Source organism: Idiotropiscis lumnitzeri, chromosome 18 (genome assembly GCF_059441095.1).
Source record: "Idiotropiscis lumnitzeri isolate Australia: NSW breed Sydney's pygmy pipehorse chromosome 18, RoL_Ilum_1.0, whole genome shotgun sequence".
In the NCBI taxonomy this organism is placed as follows: Eukaryota; Metazoa; Chordata; class Actinopteri; order Syngnathiformes; family Syngnathidae; genus Idiotropiscis; species Idiotropiscis lumnitzeri.
In genome coordinates this window covers 7,918,025-7,940,285 of record NC_142408.1, presented here as the reverse complement: position 1 = coordinate 7,940,285, position 22,261 = coordinate 7,918,025, and the positions used below count along the sequence as shown (strand labels likewise).

Below are 22,261 nucleotides of genomic sequence, written 5' to 3'. Positions count from 1 at the left end.
GGTTCTGCTCTGTTAACTTGAAAATTTCTCTGTGTGATTCAAATCTTTCCATGCACTGGAGATAAGGCGTTCAAGCCGACTTCCTCGATGGAAATAAAACACAGCAACCTTAAAATGAATAATTCAGAGCATATTTATCGAATCCATGTTTGCCTCCTCAGCGTCTCCTCACCGAAGCGAACCACCTGCATATGTTATCTTGCCGATGTGTGGGAGTGTGTCAGAGTTACATTTTCGCAGCTCTCATTTAAAAAGCGGTACGCTGGTGAAATAAGTGTGAAAGCAAATCGCTCTGTGAACAATTTTAATATTTTTAATTAGAATGAAAATCTGTCAGAGTGCCCGTGTGTGTTTACACTGCAATTGACAGGCACCCCACCTCTCGTTTTAAGTCAGCTGGAATATGCTCCAGCATAAACGGAGTAGCAAATGCACAGCTGGATGCTTTTATTGGTGCCAATCCGCGGTAAATTTGCACAGGCTTTGCGGAGCAGCGATCCGACGTTCCACAGGCCACAATTGACAACGCAAAGATGTGTTGTTTGCTGCGTGAGGCCATTTGGAGGTCCCAGGAAATATCGACTGCCTTTCTGACATCCTGAGAACCACCCAGAGTGGTGCTTAAAACACACATGTGCAATAATTTTTCGATCTAATCAGTATTGTTTCGAAGCTACAATGGATTCCAATGCAATAATGAACCCAGAAAGCGGCAGTGAGTGAATATTTTTTAGTCAGGTTCGCTCTCACTGCACGCAGCAAAATCTGCAGTCTGCACTTCACTCCTAGACAGATTGTTCAGATGAAAAGCCTCGAGGGGGGAAAAAAGGTCACGTAAAGGTTGTGTCCTCGGATTGTTCCGATGAAACGGGACATCATATGAGCGGGAGGTGATCAACCTATGGAGTGCGCTCCCGCCGGTCTGTCAATGGTGCCCTGAGCGGGTCGCGAAGGGTTGCAGATAACGCACAAAGCGCTCGGCCGCAGTGCTGCCCACTGGGAATGTGAAGTGGGAAATCAAAGGAAGAGTGTTCCGCGAAGCAATGTTTTTTCTGTTCAATTCACATAAAAAGAATCAAAGACGTATGTGAACGTTTCTAAAAAAGAAAAGAAGGAATATTTCATCTCTCGCGTTTGGCATTGTGTACGTGGACGTAAAATCCAATTCAAAGCAATTGGATTAATGCATTCTGAGCATTCGCTATCTCATGGTTCTTTTCTTAGAGAGCTTACTTGCTCTTTTCAAGAAACCCACATGGTTTTTTTTCAGCAATTATTGTAAATTCATTAGAAATGGTAATCTCCACATGGAAGCGAATTTGGGTTTTATGATGCTGGGACCAAACCTGATTTTATATCAAATATTGCTGCTGTGAAACTATTAATATGAGTCCAAAATAACAACACGTGAACCGTGAGCATCTGGTTGTTATCCTTGCTTGAGGCCATAAAAAAAATCCCGTGGGGATTGTTCCTCGACGTGTGGTGTAATCTAAAAAAGGTCACGGTACTTAAAGTGGGGAGGTTTGAACTTGGAAAATCACAACTGCATTGTTGGAATTCCATTTCATCTGAAAATTGTGTGAAAATAATTTGTACCTGCAGTCAGAGACCTTTCCGTTGCCCTGAAATAATATCGGTGAGAAACCAAAGGAAAGGTTACCTGATGGTGTGGGCGGCTTAAATCTCAATTCAATTATGGGTGATCAACAATTTTCTTTCCCTCACTCTCTTTTTAAACATGGATTTTTGTAAATGTCAAATTATTTAAGGAGTTTTCTGCAAATGAAAGAGCTCACATCAAAAAGTCTTTTGACAGTATTTGCCAGCTTTCCAATCAATAAATGGAACTGATAAATTTTGAATGTTCAATGTTTCTAATCATTATAATTAGAAAAGTTGTTTTGCGTTACGAGTGTTTTGAATTGCAAGTGTGGCCGCAAAAAAGGAAATGCGTGTCTCAATACATTGAAAGTAGCAAAAATGCCACAAAGGTCACCATCAGATGAAATAACATTTTGGTGTCATCAGTTGCTACGAAGCTGTCTGCTTGATGTAGAACGAGAAATGTAACACCGCCAACGGATTTATTTTTGACCTGTTGTCAAGAGTGTTAAAACTTCATTTCAGTTTCTTATTGCCTACAAGCACCACCGAACCACGCATGAAGCCGCGATAGCCGTCAACACTATGTCAACAATTGAAACTCCCACACGCGGTGGAGGATATCAATCAATCTGTCATGATAACTCTTCAACCATCCTGCTCTCTCTACAGGCCACTTGACTGACTAAGTGGGCTGCCTTTCGATAGACCGAGTATACCTTATTCATCATCAAAACGTCCGAGCAGCTCCTGATCAGTGATGTCATGATCACAGCTGGACCAATCTGTCCAATGTCTTTAATCAATTTATTTATTGTGTTTGTTTTACTCAACAGGTGGCCTGTGTTATTTTTCACAGGTTGGGGGGCATGTGAATAGCCAAAATTTGTGGATAATTGATGCCAATTGAATTAAATTTGGAAAAGAAAAAACAGTAACAATTACCGCCTAAAAATTCTCCCCAAAACAGTGATAAACACTCAATACACTCGAAAATATTGAAAAAAATAAAATAAAGAAATATATATATATATATATATATATATATATATATATATATGCACATGAATATATTATGGAGCAAACAGAGCAGAACAGGAAGAACCAACTTGTCGGCGCCTGCAAGCAAGAGTCAACGGGCGAAATATTGATTTAGTAAGTAGAGAGCAAGACAAGCCTATGTGGAATTAAAAAAAAAAAAAAAAGCACAAATAAAAGTTTATGGAACTAATTCAAACCAGAATTAAGAATCAATCTTCTGTCACCACAGGAGTTTTTACATGTCATGTTATATAATGTTGAAGGGGACTCAAGCAGAACGTAAGTTACAGCGATAATATAAATCGGTGAAAATGGCTCGGAAAGTGTGCATACTTAGAGCTATTATATTGATCTTTCATGCTTTACTATCGTATAATGAATTGAATTGATTGAAATGCTTTCAATCCAATTGCCAATAGCTCTCTTGTGCAAAAGCTTCTTCGGATCTGCACATACATTTTCAATTGGATTCAGGTCGGATCTCTGCTTGTCCGGTGAGAAATGTTGATTTTCTTCTGTTAAAGCCGTTCTTTTGTTGATATGGATGAATGCTTTGCCTTGTTGCCATGGTGAAAATGTTAAATCCCGCTTCATCTTCAGCTAAATACTGCATAAAAGCTGATACTTTTATGGAATAATAGACTGCTATTCAAAAATGTTTTAAAGCCCTCCACAATGACGGTTAATTGTGGCTTTGACATTGATTTTGTCATGTGCAGTGCAGATTTGCTAATTAACACACCTTATAGAACTATGGCCGAATAGTTCATCTTTGGTTTCATAAAACTATAGAACATGTTTCCACATGCCTTTGGGGGGCGACGTGTGTGCATTTGCAAAATTTGGACTTGTTCCAATCATATTTGCAGTGAGATAGGTCAGGTCGGCCCACAGCCACATAACCATATTTTTGCCCTGCCCAATTCTAACATTTTCGTATGTTTTTCAATTAATTTGAACTTTTATTGGTTATAGTTCACCTCAGGTAGATAAAGTTCTGAAATGATTCATTATGATCTCCGTTTTCACAAAACTTTGGTGTTTTTTTGTGCGATTGTTTTTAACATATAATAATGGTAATTAAATTGTTTAATAGTGCATTTATTTATTCATCTATTTTGTTTTAATTTTAATTAAACATTTCATGGTGTATTTATTTAATTAATTTTGGCACTTTCACCCTTCATAGTTGTAGATTACTTCCCTACTTGTACTACACTATACACCGAATGCCTATATAGAGTGGTACGTGGGCTCCCTCTTGTGGTACGGGAAAGAATAACTATCTGTTTTAATTGTCACATTAGCGTGCTGTTCACGCCAGTCTAATTTATTACGTCTTGATTGAGAGATTGTTGAAGTATTTTTCAGATGGTAATTGCTGGGTGACTCACATTTGATAAGTCAATGAAGTTACACGTGAGAGTCTTGTACCTGTGTTAGGCACTTTCTTTTTAGCAAAAGTGGAGCTGCAAGTGCACCTCCCAAGTGGTTGCTTATGGACCTAAAAACAGTTATTTCGTTCTCGTGAGTATTGTGTTTCAGGTTATAAATAAACAAAAAAGAAAGAAAATTGACGTCTTCTTATCTATCCATCAATATAATTTAATAGTTTAATTTTTAAATTAGGGCGACACTGCCATCTAGTGTTCAAAAACATACTGCAAGGGGATTCTCTCTGCATCCAGCAAGAGCTGGAGCGATGATTATAATTTAATTCCCTGCGAGGCTTATACATTTAATTTGATTTTCATGTATTTCAACATCTGCCAAAAAAGTAATCAAGACACGCATTTACTTATAATATTGCTGCATGCAGTAAAGTCTAAAGTAAAAATTATTTCCTTAGGACAACTCACTGCATTGCCTTTCAAGTATCCGGTATTGTAAAAGTGTAGTTGTCTCTAATTCTCATTTATATGTTGGTCTGTTATTTCAGCATTTCACAAAACATGACACTTAAAGAAATCAGCCTGAATCATTTTTCATCTTTTTTGTTTTGTTTAATTCTTTGAAGTCCTTGTAGGTTTTTCCACTTTTTTTTCTTTTTTCTAACATTACCAGGCATCGAATTTGACACTTTATTTCCCATAGTGAGCAAGCATCCCAGAATCCCCATAGCGACCGGGACAAACACCATCACACAGTTTCACTTTCACAAAAGGGGGAAAGGCTTAGGAGGGGGGTTTGTGGGTGGGGTCCGAGTTAGGCAGTGTATGGAACAGCATCCCCTCTCAGTCTGCAGCACATTGCGAACGTACACTTCTATATGATTAGCATAATATGGCATAGCATTAGAACTCAGGCAGACTAGAAAAGTACAACTGTGTGGTTTACGCGTGGATGTGCAAGGAGGGATGGGACATATAAACAAGGTTGTTTGGCGTGTGTGTGTGTGTGTGTGTAGGTCTGGAGATTGTGCATGGTAAACTGACACTTCAATCAGACAGGGTTGGCTCAGACAAGCCACAAGCAGCAGACCATGAGAGTGGAAGGCTCTGTCAGCTTGGTCACAGCCACAACCCCAAAAATGCAGAGACGGAAGAAAAGGGGGTGAAAAGTTGGGCGGGGGAATTGGAGTGTTTTACAGTTAGTGCCAAACTGGATTAAGTGTTCGAGGAGTTTGCTCCAAACATTATGGGTGAGTTCATCTCCACGTGGTTTGGAATGGTAGAGTCTGACCTGCCTTGTAAGATGTGTGACACAGCAAAATTGATGAACTAAAAACCAGACAAAAAAATAACAGTGCGGAATATGTGGAGGACAGCAACCATTTAGTTACTTAGTAATTTATTAGTACTCGTCGTAGAAGTCATGGTCATGAGCATCACGGAATGCTAGGTCGAGCTTTGTGGAAGGCCCAACCAATCCTAAGACTGCACGGACACAAACGATCAAGATGGATGAATGTGCGCTTCACAGTGGTGACATGTGATCGCCCTGACCAAAAGTCTGCTTGCAGTTCCTTATGAACAAACTTTGATCTTCTGCATTCACTCTAGTGAGTCTGCTAAGGCTTCCGCAATGTCTCAGACTCTCATGCGCGGAATTAAAAGGTGGAATGAATGAAGTCACTTTCAATGGCCAGAAAGTAAGTCAGTTGTGTTCACTCCCAAAACGGCGCAAACGCCCCTTTCTAATTGCGCCCATCTACAAAAACACGGAAAGAAAGTAATTAAAATAGGCAGAAGCTGATGAAAAGGAGTATTTTTTAAAACCATGATTAGGAATGTTACAACATTGAGGGAAAAGGTCAAATGAAGACAGTCTCAGTAATGTTGTGTACGGTTGAGTGCTTTCAATAGTAAAAAAAAAAAAACTGGGAGGGGGGGGGGACAATGGTGGCCAAATATCAAGTCGTTCTGCATAATGAAAAACAGATAATGCACAAAAAAATGAAAAGCGAGGTTAGGAGGACTATTGGAATGCTGCCGGGTGTCCATCCCCCCAAATTCTACACTGCACACGCGTCACACATACAGTACAGAACATCATCAGCTCGCCGCCACGTTCAAGCACAAAAACAACACGCTCAGCCGTTCAGCAACTAGTTACAAATTGACACTAAAGAGCAGTTCAACAACAAAGCTTTTTTTAAAAAAAAAAAAAAACTTTTCATCTTTAGAGGGGCTCTACTGGCCCAAATGAAAGCGCAAAATCTGGCACCTTTGAATCGGTTTATCCTCGCTATGTTACACCTATTTTTATCTTACATCCTTCACTTCAAGAAGAGCAAAACAATTACCGGCATGTATACACCTTTCTGGGATTCAGGCACATAAAGAGAGAGAACAGAAAGCGTAGTTATTGATGATTGTGAAAACATCCTGTGTGGAAAAATGCACATGTTGGTGATGGACGGCTTGAAAAGTTTGGAAATTTGACAGCTGCTGTGTGAATTAGGTGATGTGGCGCAACAATAAGGCATTTCTCTGGCCCTCCATTGTTCATCCTACCCTTAATTGGCCTGCAGCCCACTTGGGAAGGGTGAGATGAGGCATAAAGCTACATTTACAACAGCCATCAGGACTTTTCAGCTGACAAGCAAGTTGAGACTTATTGTATATACGTCAGCAAAGATAAAAATCAGAAGCGTGTGAGAATGAAGAACCTCGGGTAGCTCTATTTTTTTTTTTTTCTTTGCACTTAAGACAGCCGTGCGGGTGGAGTATCGATTAAAATGTTGTGTGGTGATGAAGCACACATGCTGATCTCAACTCAGAAAATACAGTACATTTGACCTTTTGCGCTAACGTACCGAATCTGCTTGACAATGTTAAATCGGCCCACCCAATGGCGGGTGAAAGGGAGAGCGAACAGTATAAAACAAAATGAAAAGTGCACAAATGAGTAGGGTTTTTTTCTTCTTCATGTGAGGCAGACCTTTTTTTTTCTTTTTTTTTTTTGAACCGCAAACCCAAGGGGAGTGAGGATGTCGGGAGGAGTAAAGCAAGAGGTGGTAGAGTAACAGATAAGGGATTGCGAAATGCCAAATGGGTCGTCACGAGAAGTTCCCAGCATGGAACCCTCGGCACCTATCGGCCGTCCTTCCGCAGATCCTTCACCCTTCCCCTCCGCGCGATGGATGGAACGCTCTAACCCAGGCTGGTGATGTTAGTCTTCCCACCCGGCGGCGCCACAATGCGCTGGGTGTTGCGGCGAGGAATGTTGTCATCAACCTGAGCGCCTGTGTGGACAAAAACAGTCCATCTGACACTTTTGCAGGGAAGGGTGATTTTTTTTTTTTTTTATTGATTAGCACAGTGCAAAAGTGCCGCCTCAAAAATGTACTCAAGCGTAGCGTTCCAATTAGCACCACTAACATTAAAAATTGGTAACGTAGTAGGCCTAAGTGTTCATGAAAAACAATGCAGACATTTGATTCCTAAAATGTTTGTCTGTAACACATTGTAATATTTAATAAAAAAAAATAAAAATAAAAAAATAAATAATAATAATAATAATAATATTAGTATTATTATTAATAATAATAATAATAATAATAATAATAATAATAATAATAATAATAATAATAATAATTCTCTTAAGCGCATTAAGGAACCTTATTTCACTCGTTATATATTTTCTCAATTAACCGGTGCAATTTGACCCTGCTCAATATTAGAATTGGCCTTAAAAATTCCATATCTCTTTCCTTTTAGACGAGTTAAAATTCTGATCGGATGTGTCTCCACTAACCAGAGAGGCTGAAGCCAGATTGATGCAGGTTCCTGACTGGTTGCTGATTGGGCTGCTTTGCAGGCGACGTCTTGGCAGACGAGGCGGGCGTCATGGCTTTCGGGGTGACCGACACCTCGCAAACCGGACCGTCGTAAAGCCCTCTGGGCACACCCCTTAACTCAGCCAGCTGCAGTGTAGGAAAGTAAAGTTCAGACAATTAAAAAAGAAAGAAAAGTGGCATTGAATCGGACTGTATTGTACCCTGCTGCGAGCTTTTATCCTCTTGTAGACGTAGTCCGGGAAAGGTTTGCGGGCCACGAAGCGTCCGGAACCTTCAGTGATGTGGAGGTTTCCTTCCTCCAAGACGATCTTGCCCTGGCTGATCACCACCAGAGGCCCTCCACGCACCTCGGTTCCTTCAAAGATGTTATACTCCACAGACTGCAGGAGGAAGCCATCAAAGAAAAAAAGATGAAGCCATGTGTCATCTAACAGCTCCCGGCGACGTTTCACTCGTGTTTTATTACAGCTGCACCGACTCATCACGCAAATAGCAGAAAATGACACCAAAATAACTTCAAAGCCGAAAGACATTGATTTCATCCTGTCAACATAATCTTTTTTTTTTTTTTTTTTCCCCGCTCCTATCTTCAGGATGACAACGTGAACTCCCCTGTCGACCGCGCTGCTCGCACAGATTTATGACAATCCGAACCAGGAAGCTGTGAATGTCCTATTTGGAGCATCAGATTTGAACGGTATGAAAAGAGCTTATGCGATTTAACCCACATTGACCCAAAAAAATGTTCTCGGTCATACTTGTCATGGCAACAAGTTTGAAAACAACCGATGAGGCACACAAACATCACGGAAGAACAACAACCAGGGTCAATCAAGGACAGACCAACATCTAAGTGTGTGTGTGTGCGTTTGTGTGAGTGTGTGCGCTAAAAATCTTCTGAAGGCTGAGGTCATTCATTTGGTGGATTTTGAACGCCGCAAATGAGATCACTAGCACAATACACCAAGCTTGTATCACACACGCTTATTGTGAATCGCGACATAACACCATCCTCATTTTCCAACCAGGCGGAATAAAAAGACCCCCCCCCCCTAAAAAAAAAGCAGATCCAAGTACAGTGTAGACACACACAAACTCGCACTCACACAAAGAGCTGCCTGCTAACAATCTAAACCAATGTGTTCCAGCTCTTTGGCAGACTTTACGCATGACATCAGCCCACCGCCGCCGCTGCTGCTGCTGCTGCGGGAGGTCCACACCCTGCTCAAGCGAGACGCTCATAAAACAGAATGAAAACGTCTGCAAAGCCTGCAAACGCACTCTTCTGGCTCCATTAATCACGTGAACCAAATTGTGATGAAATGCATCGTGGGAAAGTTTTATGGTCTGTATTGTAAATGGAGTGTCACGACTCCACTCGTGACTTTTAAGGATAATCATTTTTTTCCTTGTTCTCTAATGAACACACAGTAGAGTGTGTTTGGGGGAGTCCAACGCTGACTACATCATGACCCGAGGTGACATGGAATTAATTCATATAAAAAAAATCTCACATGCAAAGAGAAAGCTCACGGAACCGTGCAATTGCAAAGTGGTGATTGAACAGCGCACCGAGTTGTGACTCTTGGCAGAGATGATCTTGGTGACGTCGGGGTCCCACAGCACCAGATCGGCATCCGAACCCACCGAAATACGACCCTTACGGGGGTACAGGTTGAAGATCTTGGCCGCATTGGTGCTGGTCACCGCCACAAACTGGTTTTCATCCATTTTGCCAGTCACCTAGAATGAATCAAATTGTTGCTGCTACATATTTAGAAGGACCGTATTTAATATCCTTAGCGTGTGCATTTATTGCAAAAGAATTAGCACGCTTTGAATGTACTGAGCAAACGGTACAAGAAATGCAATATAAATAGTCTTTAGAATTTTAAAAAAAAATTTCCTGGAAAATTGAAAGCATTCCACGAAGGAAGTTCATGTGAACACGTACAACACATTTGTCCCAGATAATCGACATCCTCTCCTCAGTCCCGTTGACACCTTCCGGAATCAAGCTGAAGTCGTCTTTGCCCACAGCGCGTTGGGCAGTGTTGAAGGGACAATGTGCGCTTCCCGTCACCTGCAGGTCACCACTGCGAGAAAAGCAAGCGGAAATAGCAAGCCTCGTCCACTTGGAATGTCTTGATGACGCCGTTACCAAGAGAGGAGGGAGTTGAGATAGTCTGGCGTGGTCGGGTCGGGGCTCAGCGGTGGGGAGGTGACGTAAGCTGCTGCCTTGGCCCAGTTCTTGCTCCAGTAGTGTGAGCCGTCTGTGCCCAGGCTGGCGGCGATCGGCTCTCCGTAGACAACCGTGCCTGATCAAAAGAGTTTTTTTTTTATCAATCAAAAAGTTTCATTTACAATCATGGACTGGCTCTGTTTGTTTCGGAGTCTCACCCTTCTTCCTGGCTTGAGCGATGACATCAGCGGCACTCTTGCTCATCACCTTGGTGATGTACAGAGGGCAGTTGGTCTGATTGGCCACAGTCACCGAGCGATTTACAGCCTCCGCCTCCACCTGGAAAAAGCAAATAAGACCATTTTTTTTCCTTTGCAAACGGAAAACAAATGATGACGTAGCTGAAAATCTCACATGACTAGAGTGCAGTTCGACACCATTGAATTCACAGTCATAAAAATATCGGGAGTGAATGCTGAGCATGGAAAACTTTTTATATGGCTTTGAGCATCGCAAAAGACTTTCCAAACAAGTGACACATCCAAGGCCGACACGCAAGGTGTTCGCATTCTCTAAAAATGCAACCTGAACTGATCCAGCATTTAAACCAAATTTAAAAAAATGTCTTACCTCCTCAGGACGGCTCAACACGTGTCCCTCGGGACCGTTGATGCCTTGCTCCAGGATCCGCCGCTGTTCCTGAAACACACACAACCAACGGCATGCTCAGGCAACTGCACACGGTCCACATTTCAGAGATTAAGTGGGAAGACTAAAATATTCATATAAGTCATACCTCCGCGACAATGTCTCCATTTTCAGCATGCACCTGAGCGATGGCTCCGAGATCGCGGATCACACTAAACACTTCATACACCTGCAGGGAAGACAAAGGAATTGCATTTGCACTCGCTGGCCACAGCATTGAACTGGAATTCAACCCCTCGAAGATCTTTGCAATAATATGTCCGATGCGCTTTCACTCGTCTAAACATGGCATTCTCATTTGTGGAATATGAGTTAAGCAGTAAAATGCACCTGTTTTTGGCTAGCTCTCATTTTGTCACTTGCTGTTGACTAAAAATGACGTCACAGTTGTTCAGGGCTCAGATGGCAACCAATCATGGCTCAGCTTGAGAAAACAGATGAGCCGTGATAGGTCAATGCTGAGCCCTGAGAAACTGTGATGTCATTTCGACAGAACTGACAAAATGGCCGCCCCCTGACATGAAAATATGAATCATGAGTATAATTGGTTTATATGGTTTATGTATTTTATCTTTTCTTTCCTTGTTGGACCGATTATGACCTATTATTGTATTCATTTGAAACCAAGTAAATATCCAGAAAGAACAAAGGGTAAGACTAGATACATTCTATACATCTTTCTACTCCCCTTTGAACATCTACCTGTCTTGTGATGACAATTTATGTCTTCTCTTCTTTTAAATATCCTCACTCCCCACTAAATTATTGTCTCTCATCAGTTGATATGTTCACCAAACAAACAAACTATTTTAAATTATGATGTGGTCTAAGTGACTGCAAACTATTATGAAACAAACAACGGTCAAGTCAAAACGGATTATTAGTACCATCGTAAACCCCCCAAAAAATAAATAAAATGCATGAATCTGTTGTCTTTGATCTCATCAGAGTGTAAGAAGCATGCTCCATTAATAAAAAAAAAAAGAGGTACACACAGAGAAACATGAACAAAAATGTCAAAAATAACACAAGGGGCCAACCTGAGTGTCAGTGAGCTGGAAAAGATCCTTGTAAGCCAGATAGACCAGGAAGGAGTTGATACCTGAGAAAGCGGAACAATTTTTATTGCAAAACAATATGATGATGATATAATACACCATATTATTCACAAGCAATTATCCACAAGGAAACATCTTAAAGTTGTAACGGGATGTGGGTGAAGCATAAAAACTTCTAATGACTTATCAGCGCCAAAATCGACCACAGCAAAATGCATTACAAGTTAAAAGTGTTGGTTAATCGTTCCATCGTGGTTTAGTGGTGGCACACACTAGCCTCAAGAGGCCACTAGTGAGCTTTAGTAGTGCTTTCTTATCAACCACAACAAGGATTTATTTCGAAAAAAAAATTAGTGGTGTGAAGTACGTCATATTGTGGGCAGCCCTTCGCGACAGTCCAACCGTTTGGTCATACCGTGATCCTTCACAAGCGCCTCCATCTCTTCCTGCATGCCTCTGTGCCACTCGGTGATGTCCACATGCAGCGAGTAGTCGCAGCACGACTTGCCGTCGGCCCATTCGCGCCACTGCTCCAAGGCTGAGATGAGGCTGACGCCTGGCTCGGGCAGCACGTGGTCCACTGGATACATGCAGAAAGAAAAAGCATTCTCAGCGGAATGTCATAGTTTGATTTTGAGGTGTCATAAAGCAGACAAGGAATGACAACAAAAGCTATTTTCAGTATTGGGATTTGCAAATAAAAAGTCTATTGCTTGGATGAGCGCATATTCCCCGATGAGGGCCTTCTCAGTGGCGACTTTGTATTTTGGACCACATGAAAGTAACTCAAGACAGGATATAACTCACTGATCATTGTGGTGCCTCCCGCCAGTGCCGCTCTGGTGCCTTGGTAGAAATCGTCGGCAGACGTCATGCCTCGATCGGGCATCTGGAAGCGTGTGTGCACGTCGATCCCGCCTGGCATCAACATGCGCCCATGGGCGTCGATGGTTTTCACCCCACCGGGCACGATGAGGTTTTCACCAATTTGTCTGAAAAAATTCCATCGTATGTATATATATATATATATATATATATATATATATATATATATTTTTTTTTTTTAATTTAAATTATTATTTACTTAAAAGTATGAGATAAAAGACTTTGCATTATTGAAGTACAGGTCATTGCCTGATTAATTGATATAAAATAGAAATAAAATTATTATAATAAAAAAAGGTAAACAAAGTCAGTGCGAACTGTCCTACATTTTAGCAATTAGATAAATGTATTTGATTTCTCATGATCTCAACATTTTAATTACCTTTTTCCATAATTTGGACATTTGTATTCATTATACGTAATATTTTAACAATTACATGTTCCGACAGTAAATGAATAAATATCATGATTTTGAATGTTCTTATAGCCTCTCTATTTCTACCAATGTCCTTTCTGTAATATTTTGAAAATGACAAACATTCTACTTTAATAAGACTACTTTAATGTCGTCAAACTGGAATGGTGCAAAAGATGGACTCGACTCGAATTGGCTCACTTGATAACGCCATCCTCCATATAAATGTCGGCGCAGAAGGACTGGTCATCGTTGACGATCTTCGCCCCTTTGATCAGGAGACGGTCGCTCTGTAAGATAATGGTCAGGATCACTCAGCTAAGCTTCACAAAAACCCCAAAAAATCTCATGTCTTGGCTTGCATTTTTTTCAATGAGATATTCCACAGGAAGCAGATGCTTCAGATCTCAACATAGACTCATCGGTCCGGTATTTGAAAAACCATCAAGGTAAAGCTACAAAGCTAAGTATTGGCTTGTCAAGAGATTTCGTGTGTGTATGGAAAACGTCTCATAAAGCAGTGGATTGCCACTTCCAAAAATACATTTATACTCAAAGAAATTGACTGGGCAGTCTCTGGTTTACCGTTTTGGATAAGAAACGCATGCTGACTTAATTCCGCCAATAAAACAATGGCGAGATAGAGAGAGAGGCCTCCAAAAAAGGGGAAAAAGCAGGATCGAGATAGGGGGGAAAATATTCAAAAGAGCCCAAAATGAAGCCGAAACTTGACTTGTTGTACAACAGTACAAATTAGTCCATTAAAATAAACAACGTGCCGCTGCTTATCTTCAGTTTTGGTTCTGCTATTAAATATAGGATGTAAAAGACATTTCACTCAATGATGATTTAATTAAATTAAGGCAGACATACAACGGTTGAGGACTGAGACTCACCCCCAAACACCCGCACCCCCCCCCCCCCCCCACCAGTCCTTTCTCAGGATTCAGACCCATTTGCAGAAACACACACGGGGGAGAGCCAATCGCAGGGCCAAGTGTGAAATCAATCATTATTCAACGTCCATGGCTGTGCATCGCACTGTTCAACAGAGAGGAGTGTCTGAGAGGGGGGGGGGCTTCCCTTTCCATTGCCTCCCACTCCTCCCTCCCCCCATGCTGCTCTGGCACATTGTGCAAAAAGGGAGTGGCAGCGCTGGTCACAAGCGCAGTAGCATCATACGCTAACAAAGAACGTTCTATTGCCGTCGTTGTTGTTAGCCTCAACCCAGTCAGTCCAAGAAGCCACCCTGCATTGATCCACTGCAGAGCTTCCAAACGTCCAATCACAGACTTGTCAAGCGGGAATGCATAGATACTGATGAGACAGTATTGCGACACAATTGTGCATAATACGTTTGCCATAATACAGTTGCTGACCCCTTTGCATGAGCTGAACTCATCGCACCACAACTTGTAAAAGACAAGGCTTTGTATTTGTTTCCCTCAAGTGACATATTGAATTTATTACATAAGCGATTCTGAACATTGTCTTGAAGATGTTTGCCATCTGGCATACGCGCTCCGGAGAGGGCAGTCAGATTAGATTATGTATTACTGAACAGAGGCGGGACTTCCAGCTAAACGGCCTGTTTGTGTCCCCCATTACTAACAACAAGGCCTAATGACAATAAGATACGATGATGACAAATTCCCACAAAACCAATAAAATAAGGAAAAAATATTTGTTTGTTCTCTTGTAAAATTTGGAACTACAGCTGCTGAACTGTTCAGGGGGTGGGCTACTCTGCCTAACTAGAGTCAAGAATCCAGACTTGTATAACCATCGAATTGTTGTCAGCTCTCAGGGACTGCAGAATGTTTGTGTGTGATTGTAGTGGATCGGTGCCAAGCATGACCGTGAGCCAGTATCATGAGAACCTCGGACAGGATGTGGACCAAGCTCAAGAGCAAAATGCTCTTTAGCAATATATTCATACACAGCAACATTGCAGGCACTCAAATGTAGCTCCTCATCTGAACGAAGAAAGCAGTAAGTGGAACAGACACAAAAGATGAAAATAATGTAAACAATTGTTTGCTGTTTGTTGTAAAACATAAACAGTGTGGTTGCAGTTCCTGAAAGCATATATTTCATAAAATAATATTCTTTGGTCTTACCCAGAGGGAAAATTCAAGTGCTACAGAAGCAAAAATTGACTGGAAAGAAAATAATAAATTAAATAAAAATAAAATATATAATAATTACTCACTGACGCTTTTTTTTTTTTTTTTACAATATATCCTCCATTATTCGCTGCCATCTGCCAAAGAACTGTGTTGAAGTAAGTTGGGGGGCTTCACGTAGTGCTTTGTCGCCCTCTTGTGGCATCTAGAGGTATTCGTAAAGCTATTGGGGCGGAGGGATAGGTCGGCCACACTGCACTCTGACTGACCCCTTGACTAAGTTAAAAATATATATATTTTATATTTAAACCCAAAACATTTTTCAAAAACGCTGATAAATATTCAATATATTTTCCAAGAAAAATGGCGGGAAATGGTTGAAAGGAAATCCAGGAGAAAAATTAAAAAATACTAAATGTGAGAAAGAAAACTAAACCAAAAACCACAAATATGCGAATCAGCAGTTGGCGAACGGCAAATATGAAAAGGTCGACATAGATTCAAGCTGTAAAATCAGCAATCACCACAAAATTGCACTTATATTGGGTCTTATACTGAGTGCTGGCCTAATTTGTTTTGCGGATTTGGAATGGTATGCAGGACAAACATGATACTTCAATAATATTTAAATTTGGATTGAGTGGATTTCTGTGAAAGTTCTTGTTTGGCTGTTTTATGCCGTCCTTGAATGGTCCTTTTGACAACAACTTTTACAATGTACAAAAACAGGAAGCGAATCTGCAATACTGCACCATGTGAGGAGTAAAAGTAAAAATGACCCACCACCCTGATGGCTATTCACAAAACACCCATAAAATTGAGTCATTTAATATTCAAAATCTCGGCCAAAAAATCATCATTGTTGCTATGAAAATGCCTGCCAGCATTTCTCTTAGCCCAGCAACGCTTTGTTTTTATCCAAATGGAAAATATCCTAGCAAAACCCAAATGAAGCCACGTGGAGAACGCTGCCAGTTATGACATTCAACACTATGATTTAATAGACCGCCATTATGACTTATTCCACCACACTGCAAATGTCTGTCCACACATGGGCTGCAAAAATACATGCTCACAATATTTCATTCACATGGTAATAAAAGATAAATGATGCAAAAAAAAAGTAAAAATAATGATTGCACCTTGTATTGTATATATAAGTATGCAAATTTCATTTTAATTTTAATTTTTTTTAATCAAATTATTTTCATTCTTCTCAATCTACTTCCTAAAACCACACACACACACACACACACACACACGCACACACCCCCGAACACAAAAAATAAAAACCGCAACTACTCCTCGCTGACCCTCTCAGTTAAGGACAAAGAGCAACCGGAGTCACAGCGGTCTTGTTACTGACTTTGCAACACAATGGCCTGCCTTGTTCAAATGCTAAGTCATGAAAAATATTCCACTTCTGTGCACCTTTGCCTGGTGTTTGACTTTGTGGAAATTTGTGATTAAGCTCGAAGGGTGGAGACTGAGCCAGTGGATGGAGAGCAGCATGCTGTGTGACGTGTGAACTGACTGCGCCTCGCTAAGCTGTGTACTGAGATATTACATCATGAACATCCTTGGACAAGGAAGTGCACAGACTATGGGACAAGTGCAGTACTGCAGGTGCACGCTGCCTAAAATGAGCTCAGCCGTTAAACATTTAAGATTGTAGCTTCAGAGAATTGAATCTAGGTCACTCTTATTATAGTGTCATTGTTATTTTTTTGTCTCCTTCAAAAATAGACTGAGTCTTCTTTTTGTCGACTTGTCATATGTTGGTCGGCAAAAAAAAAAAAAAAAAAATCAAAGCAAACAATAGATTTGAAGAGAAAATATTTTGGATCTGACTTTGTTAATATACCAGTAAATACTAGTGTACCTAAATATGATTGACGTGTTTAATTACTACATCAATTTAAACATGTTCCTGTGGTGTTTATTTTGTTATTCAGTAAACCTTGGGAAGGCATAACAGCTAAAACGCTTGAAACCGAACATTCAGAGAGCGGCATTCTCACATTCCAGGAAGAAAGTGTAATCAATATCACAGTAAAAGGGCCCTAATTTAATGCCTAACAGAAGTTTAGTGCAAAGTGCAGTCTAACTGATGCATCCAGCTCCCATTCCAGGTGGTGAGCTTGCCTACGTTCATGTTTAATTGATGAGAAATGTGGTCAGCATCTAAGTACTGTACCAGCTGCACAGCTGAATCTGTACCAGACACATCGGTTATTGTTATGTGATAATCACAATTTCACTGTAGACTATTATCACTTTGCTGTGAGACAAAGCAAGATGTCTCGGGGTTGGAGGGGTGGCACTGAAATAAATGATAACTGCCTGCTCATGTCATGTGTCTATATCTGACCTCATTTAATTTCTTTTTTAATAAAATGGCATATCTGATGTGTTTGTCATGTCTTGTGTAACATTTCCATTTAACAGCTTTATGGAATTAAAAAAAAACATTATGCCACATCCACACAAAACTGAAAGAAAAATGCCTCTGACCTCTTTTTCTTTCATGCACAATTCAGGAATAGCCCCACTATCCATTTATGTTCGACCTAATTACCATAAGGATTTCAACACCAACTAATCCTCTGATCTCTGCACCACCAACCGGCTGTTGCCAACGCCTTACATCAACCAATAACGACATCATCAACCCTGTTGATCAAGTCATCATGAGACTGTCTATGAAATATTGACTGAATCATCGTAAGGTAAATTAGAAGCATAATCCATGTATTTTGATACATTTCATTATTTTAGACGCATAAAGTTAGCAATACACTCACTGCCCACAGTATTAGCAACAGTGAACAAAGTAGCCAAAAAAAAGCACCATAAAAGCACTTTACAATCAAATTTCAAATTTGGAGCTAATTAACCGTATAAACTAATAATTGTGTACTTTTAGGCCTCTGTGGTGGACAAGAGTGCACTGAGAAAACAAGAGCCTGCAGCTACATCCTTATTCCTTGTGCACTTCCTTTATTCCTTTTTAGTGCTTGGCTCCTCCTGTGCATCCTTTTCTCATCCAGTTGGGAGGACAGAAGAAACATGGAAGGAAATAGGAGCCACCACCCCCTCCCTAAGCCCTCCCCAGTCACTAATTTACATCCTTGCAAACTCCGAAACGGTTTGAGGGAAGGAAAATTAAAGAATTGCATGTTACACAATCAATTTGCCACGAAATGTCCTGTCACCCTCTTGAAAATGCGTCCCAAATTTGCACATGTATAGCGATTCAAAGCAACCTTGCCTGCAGCAGGCATTGCGTTTATAACAAAGAGCACCGGCGTAAATCTGGCTCAGAATAGCACAGTGCACCAAAAGCTGCATTCTAGCAATATTCGCGCGCGAAGCTGCGGTTTAAGTGCGGCAAGTTGACGCTTCACACGTCTCTAGTCAAAATAACGTAAAAGTAACGACCGCCGGCTGTGACGGGCCACATCGAAAACGCTTTGAGACGACGGCCACTAAAGGCCAGGAAGCGGCTCAGATTGTTGCTTTTAGAGCGGAGGGTGAGACCACAGCGTTCCCGATGACATCCTGCACCCGCGCCCAGCAACCCACCACAGCGCCTTTCGCGCTCCATTTCTACAGGAACTCACTGTGATGCGAGGGATGTTCTTCTTGCCCTGGTAGCCAGACATCTTCAGCGCCTTTGCTTTCGCCGGGGACCGCTATGTGCGCCGACTTGAATTAGCGGAGGGAAAGACTCAGAGGATGTGATGAGACGTGGAAAAGCAGGAGCACAGTCGTTCTTCGGGAGGCTCCCCCCAATGACCCCACCCCCCAAAAAATGTTAGAAACGGGAAGAAATATGTGAGACTTAAAGTCAGGATGGAGTCCTTGGCAGCCTCCGGTTCTCCGCCGATGCACCGAGCCTTTCCGAGACAGACAAGAGGGGAGGGGCCGAGGCGAGCCTGGTCCCCATAAGAAAAGGAGCAACACTGCGCATGCGCACAGCCTCGCCCTGCTCCATTGACAGGAGTAATGCCATTAATTGCTCTCCGAAGACAGTGGTGAAAGGTAACTAAGTACAAATACTTAGTTACTGTACTTTTTCAGGTACTTTGCTTGAGAATTTATTTCTTTTTCCCTCCACATTTTTTTTATTTACTGACGTGCTTTCTAGTTTTGCCAAACTCGGCGTTATATTGCAACCTCTGCGGATGAAGAAAAGGGATTTTATATATATATATATATATATATATATATAAATCTATTGATCAAAAAACATGCTAAAGTGCAGTTCTCTGATTATATGCATATTCGTCCTCTTTAATCAGGGTCTGAATACAATCAAATGCTCGCCAATGCAATAACTATATTTTTACTTTGTTAGTAACAACTCACATGATGAGTTGTTTTTTTACAATGCCCGAGAGAGGTAATTGACTATATTGTATTATTGCAAATCAATCTTCACTGCACCGCACAGAATCATATTTTCTTCATATTTTGATTACTTTATCCCGCTAGAGAAGGCTACAACCCTGTATTAGAGGAAGAGTCGATAAGTGATGAACTTATCATCATAATGTCAATGGTTGAGAGCTAGCGTAAACTATCTCATGTGTAGCTAAGGTTTCCAATCATTATGGAACATGAAACCCATCCTAACGGCATCCTGAGTGCTTAAAAATAATATAAAAAGATGCATTGGCATAGCTGGTGCTACATAATGAATTAGCAGGAGCAGCAAAAAAAAAAGTTGCTCGCTTTTCTTGCTAATGTAACACATCCTCATACAATCTCACCCAATGCGGGAAGTCTAAAATAACACATTGAGTTGCAAGCATGCGTGAGCTGTTGTATTAGATAAATGCACTGTAATGCTAGCTAATTAAACAATGATGTACGCAGCCACTCCCTCTCGCCGCTCTGCATGCCTCCATCCACTCGGTTGCATCACAAGGCTTGCTGGGAAATTGAGTCACATTAAGTTGTCTGGTGGCCAGTGAGCCCAGGAGACGTTAAATATGAGATGTTTACAACATGTTCAATGCAGAGCGAGACTAATAAAAAACTTTATTGAGGGGAAAAAATACCTTTCCATCGTCCAGATTCTGCAGCGCCTCTTTGCCTGTGCTCTGCCTAATCTCCACCTTCTTGGGCTGGGAGATGTCGCTCTGCCGGTCAATGACTCGACTGTCTCGCTTGCCTCTGCATGCAGACAGCGCATCCAAGTCCAAAGTCTTGCTGTCGAAGGAGCCTTCCACCGGGCAAAACATGCCACAAAACTGCTGCCTCGGTCGAACGGGGCTGTCGGAGCCCATGTTCTTAAAAAAGCCGCCTGCAGCCACTTCCCCGGTGGTCGACATGCCTTAATTGCAGACCGTGTTGCAGCTGCACAGGAGGGGGAAAAAGATTCTTCTTTATCTCAGCTCTGCTCTCCTGTTCGGCCGCCGCCTTGTGATGAATTCAATTGCAGGTGGGGGCAGCGAGACTAAAGCCGACAAAGAAAAAGGACGATACGGCATTAAATCAGCCCCACCCCTGTGAAAATACCTTAAAGTGAAGGAAAAACGAGAAAATGTTACCGCGATTAGACTTTTATTTCTAAGCTCCGAGCACGCGACCACGATGTGACAAGTTCGCCGATGTGAGTGACACACCGGAATCCAGTCCTGTCAAAATAAAAGCATGAAGGGGATTACCTGGAGTCGGTGTTGAAGACATCAAGATGATAGTCGGTACTAAGAGCACACTAGTGCTTCTTCATTGAAAAGAATAATCCAAAACTAAGACATCGAGCCACATGCCACAAGTGAGTGCTGTTACAAAGGAAACCGTTCGTAATATGTGGACTTGCTACATCTGGAGGGTGTTTCCGGTCAAACTTAGAGGTCAAAATCAAACCATGGGGAGTTCCTTGAAGTCACACCCAGTCCAACAAAAGAAGGACGCTCTCCTTTCAGCGCATATTTCTATCTATTAATACGGTAAAAGAAAAAGACAGAAAAAAAATTTGAGGTTAACTTTATAAGAATTAAGTTGTATTTATTAACGTTAAAGTCCAAATGTATTCTTTTAAAGTCAAAGTTTGCTAAGAGAAGAAAGTTGAGTTTAATAATATTAAACAATTTCTTCCTGAAAAAAATAACAACTATCATTCCAGTTAGGGGGAAATAATTGGTTTATTGAAGTCCCATACATGAGTATGCATACAGATAACCAGAGATGGGCAATCCGCCCCGGGGGCGGAAAGGTCCGGCCTGCTGCCCAACCTTCGTCAAAAGCGCCACTACCTACTGTTTGTGTATGAAGAGATGCTTCAATGGATATGTTTACTGTTTCTAGGGGGTGCTCTTTCTAAAAGCAAAAAAAAATAATAATAATTCGCATTGGGGGCTTCTAAAAGAATCCCCTCCTTGTCCCCAGAGTAACTTTGGCAACAGATCCTGCCTAACAAATCCTGACTCACTAAATGTGAAACAGACAAAAAATAGACCGCAGAAGTGACTGTGGAATACATTCCAGCATGTTAACACAGTTTCCATAACAACGTGTTGGGCACTGAGTGCTTTGTTGCCACTGTACTTCCTCTCCAGAGGGCACCCATGTGTGTGCGTGGGTGGCGATCAGACCAACAAGAGAAAGTATGAAGGTCTTGCAGTGGATTTGGAAACGTGAAAATAATGCTGGCCTGAGCCAAACAATGACAATGCTTTTAACATGCACACCGATCTGTGTGAAGCACAAAAAGGCAGGCTGAGCAGAGACAGAGGGCGTGTTGGATAATTAGTGAGGAAAATTGGCAGCATGCCTGATAAACAGTTGGACGGGTGGAGAGGGAGAGGAAGGGCACGGTCCTGGCATCCACGAAAAGACGTACAAGTAGGAAGAGCAGCGGCTCCTACGGGGCCCTGCGTAAACCAATTTTGTTTTTATATGAAACTCGTTCAGTTACGTTTAGACTGCACTTTATCACACTGAAGAATCAAGTGTGATGTTGTGTTGAATATCTTTAAAGGAGAAAGT

At 41.4% G+C, this 22,261-nt stretch overlaps 1 protein-coding gene across 2 annotated transcripts; it reads right to left on the bottom strand.

Moving 5' to 3' along the window:
• Positions 1 to 4,624: 4,624 nt before the first annotated feature.
• Positions 4,625 to 20,864, bottom strand: LOC148319383 (dihydropyrimidinase-related protein 2). Of its 2 annotated transcripts, none has more exons than XM_088281962.1 (14): positions 20,329 to 20,864; positions 13,338 to 13,426; positions 12,644 to 12,828; positions 12,252 to 12,416; positions 11,819 to 11,880; positions 10,867 to 10,947; positions 10,701 to 10,769; positions 10,289 to 10,409; positions 10,050 to 10,206; positions 9,843 to 9,984; positions 9,461 to 9,631; positions 8,089 to 8,268; positions 7,846 to 8,014; positions 4,625 to 7,333 (listed from the first exon to the last, which is right to left on the bottom strand). In XM_088281962.1, the coding sequence occupies exons 1-14, from the start codon at positions 20,599 to 20,601 to the stop codon at positions 7,242 to 7,244; spliced, it is 1,956 nt and encodes a 651-aa protein (XP_088138088.1). In that variant the 5' UTR covers positions 20,602 to 20,864; the 3' UTR covers positions 4,625 to 7,241. The 2 variants fall into 2 exon arrangements, with proteins under 2 accessions (XP_088138088.1, XP_088138090.1); XM_088281964.1 differs by lacking the exon at positions 20,329 to 20,864 and adding an exon at positions 18,886 to 19,197.
• Positions 20,865 to 22,261: the final 1,397 nt, after the last annotated feature.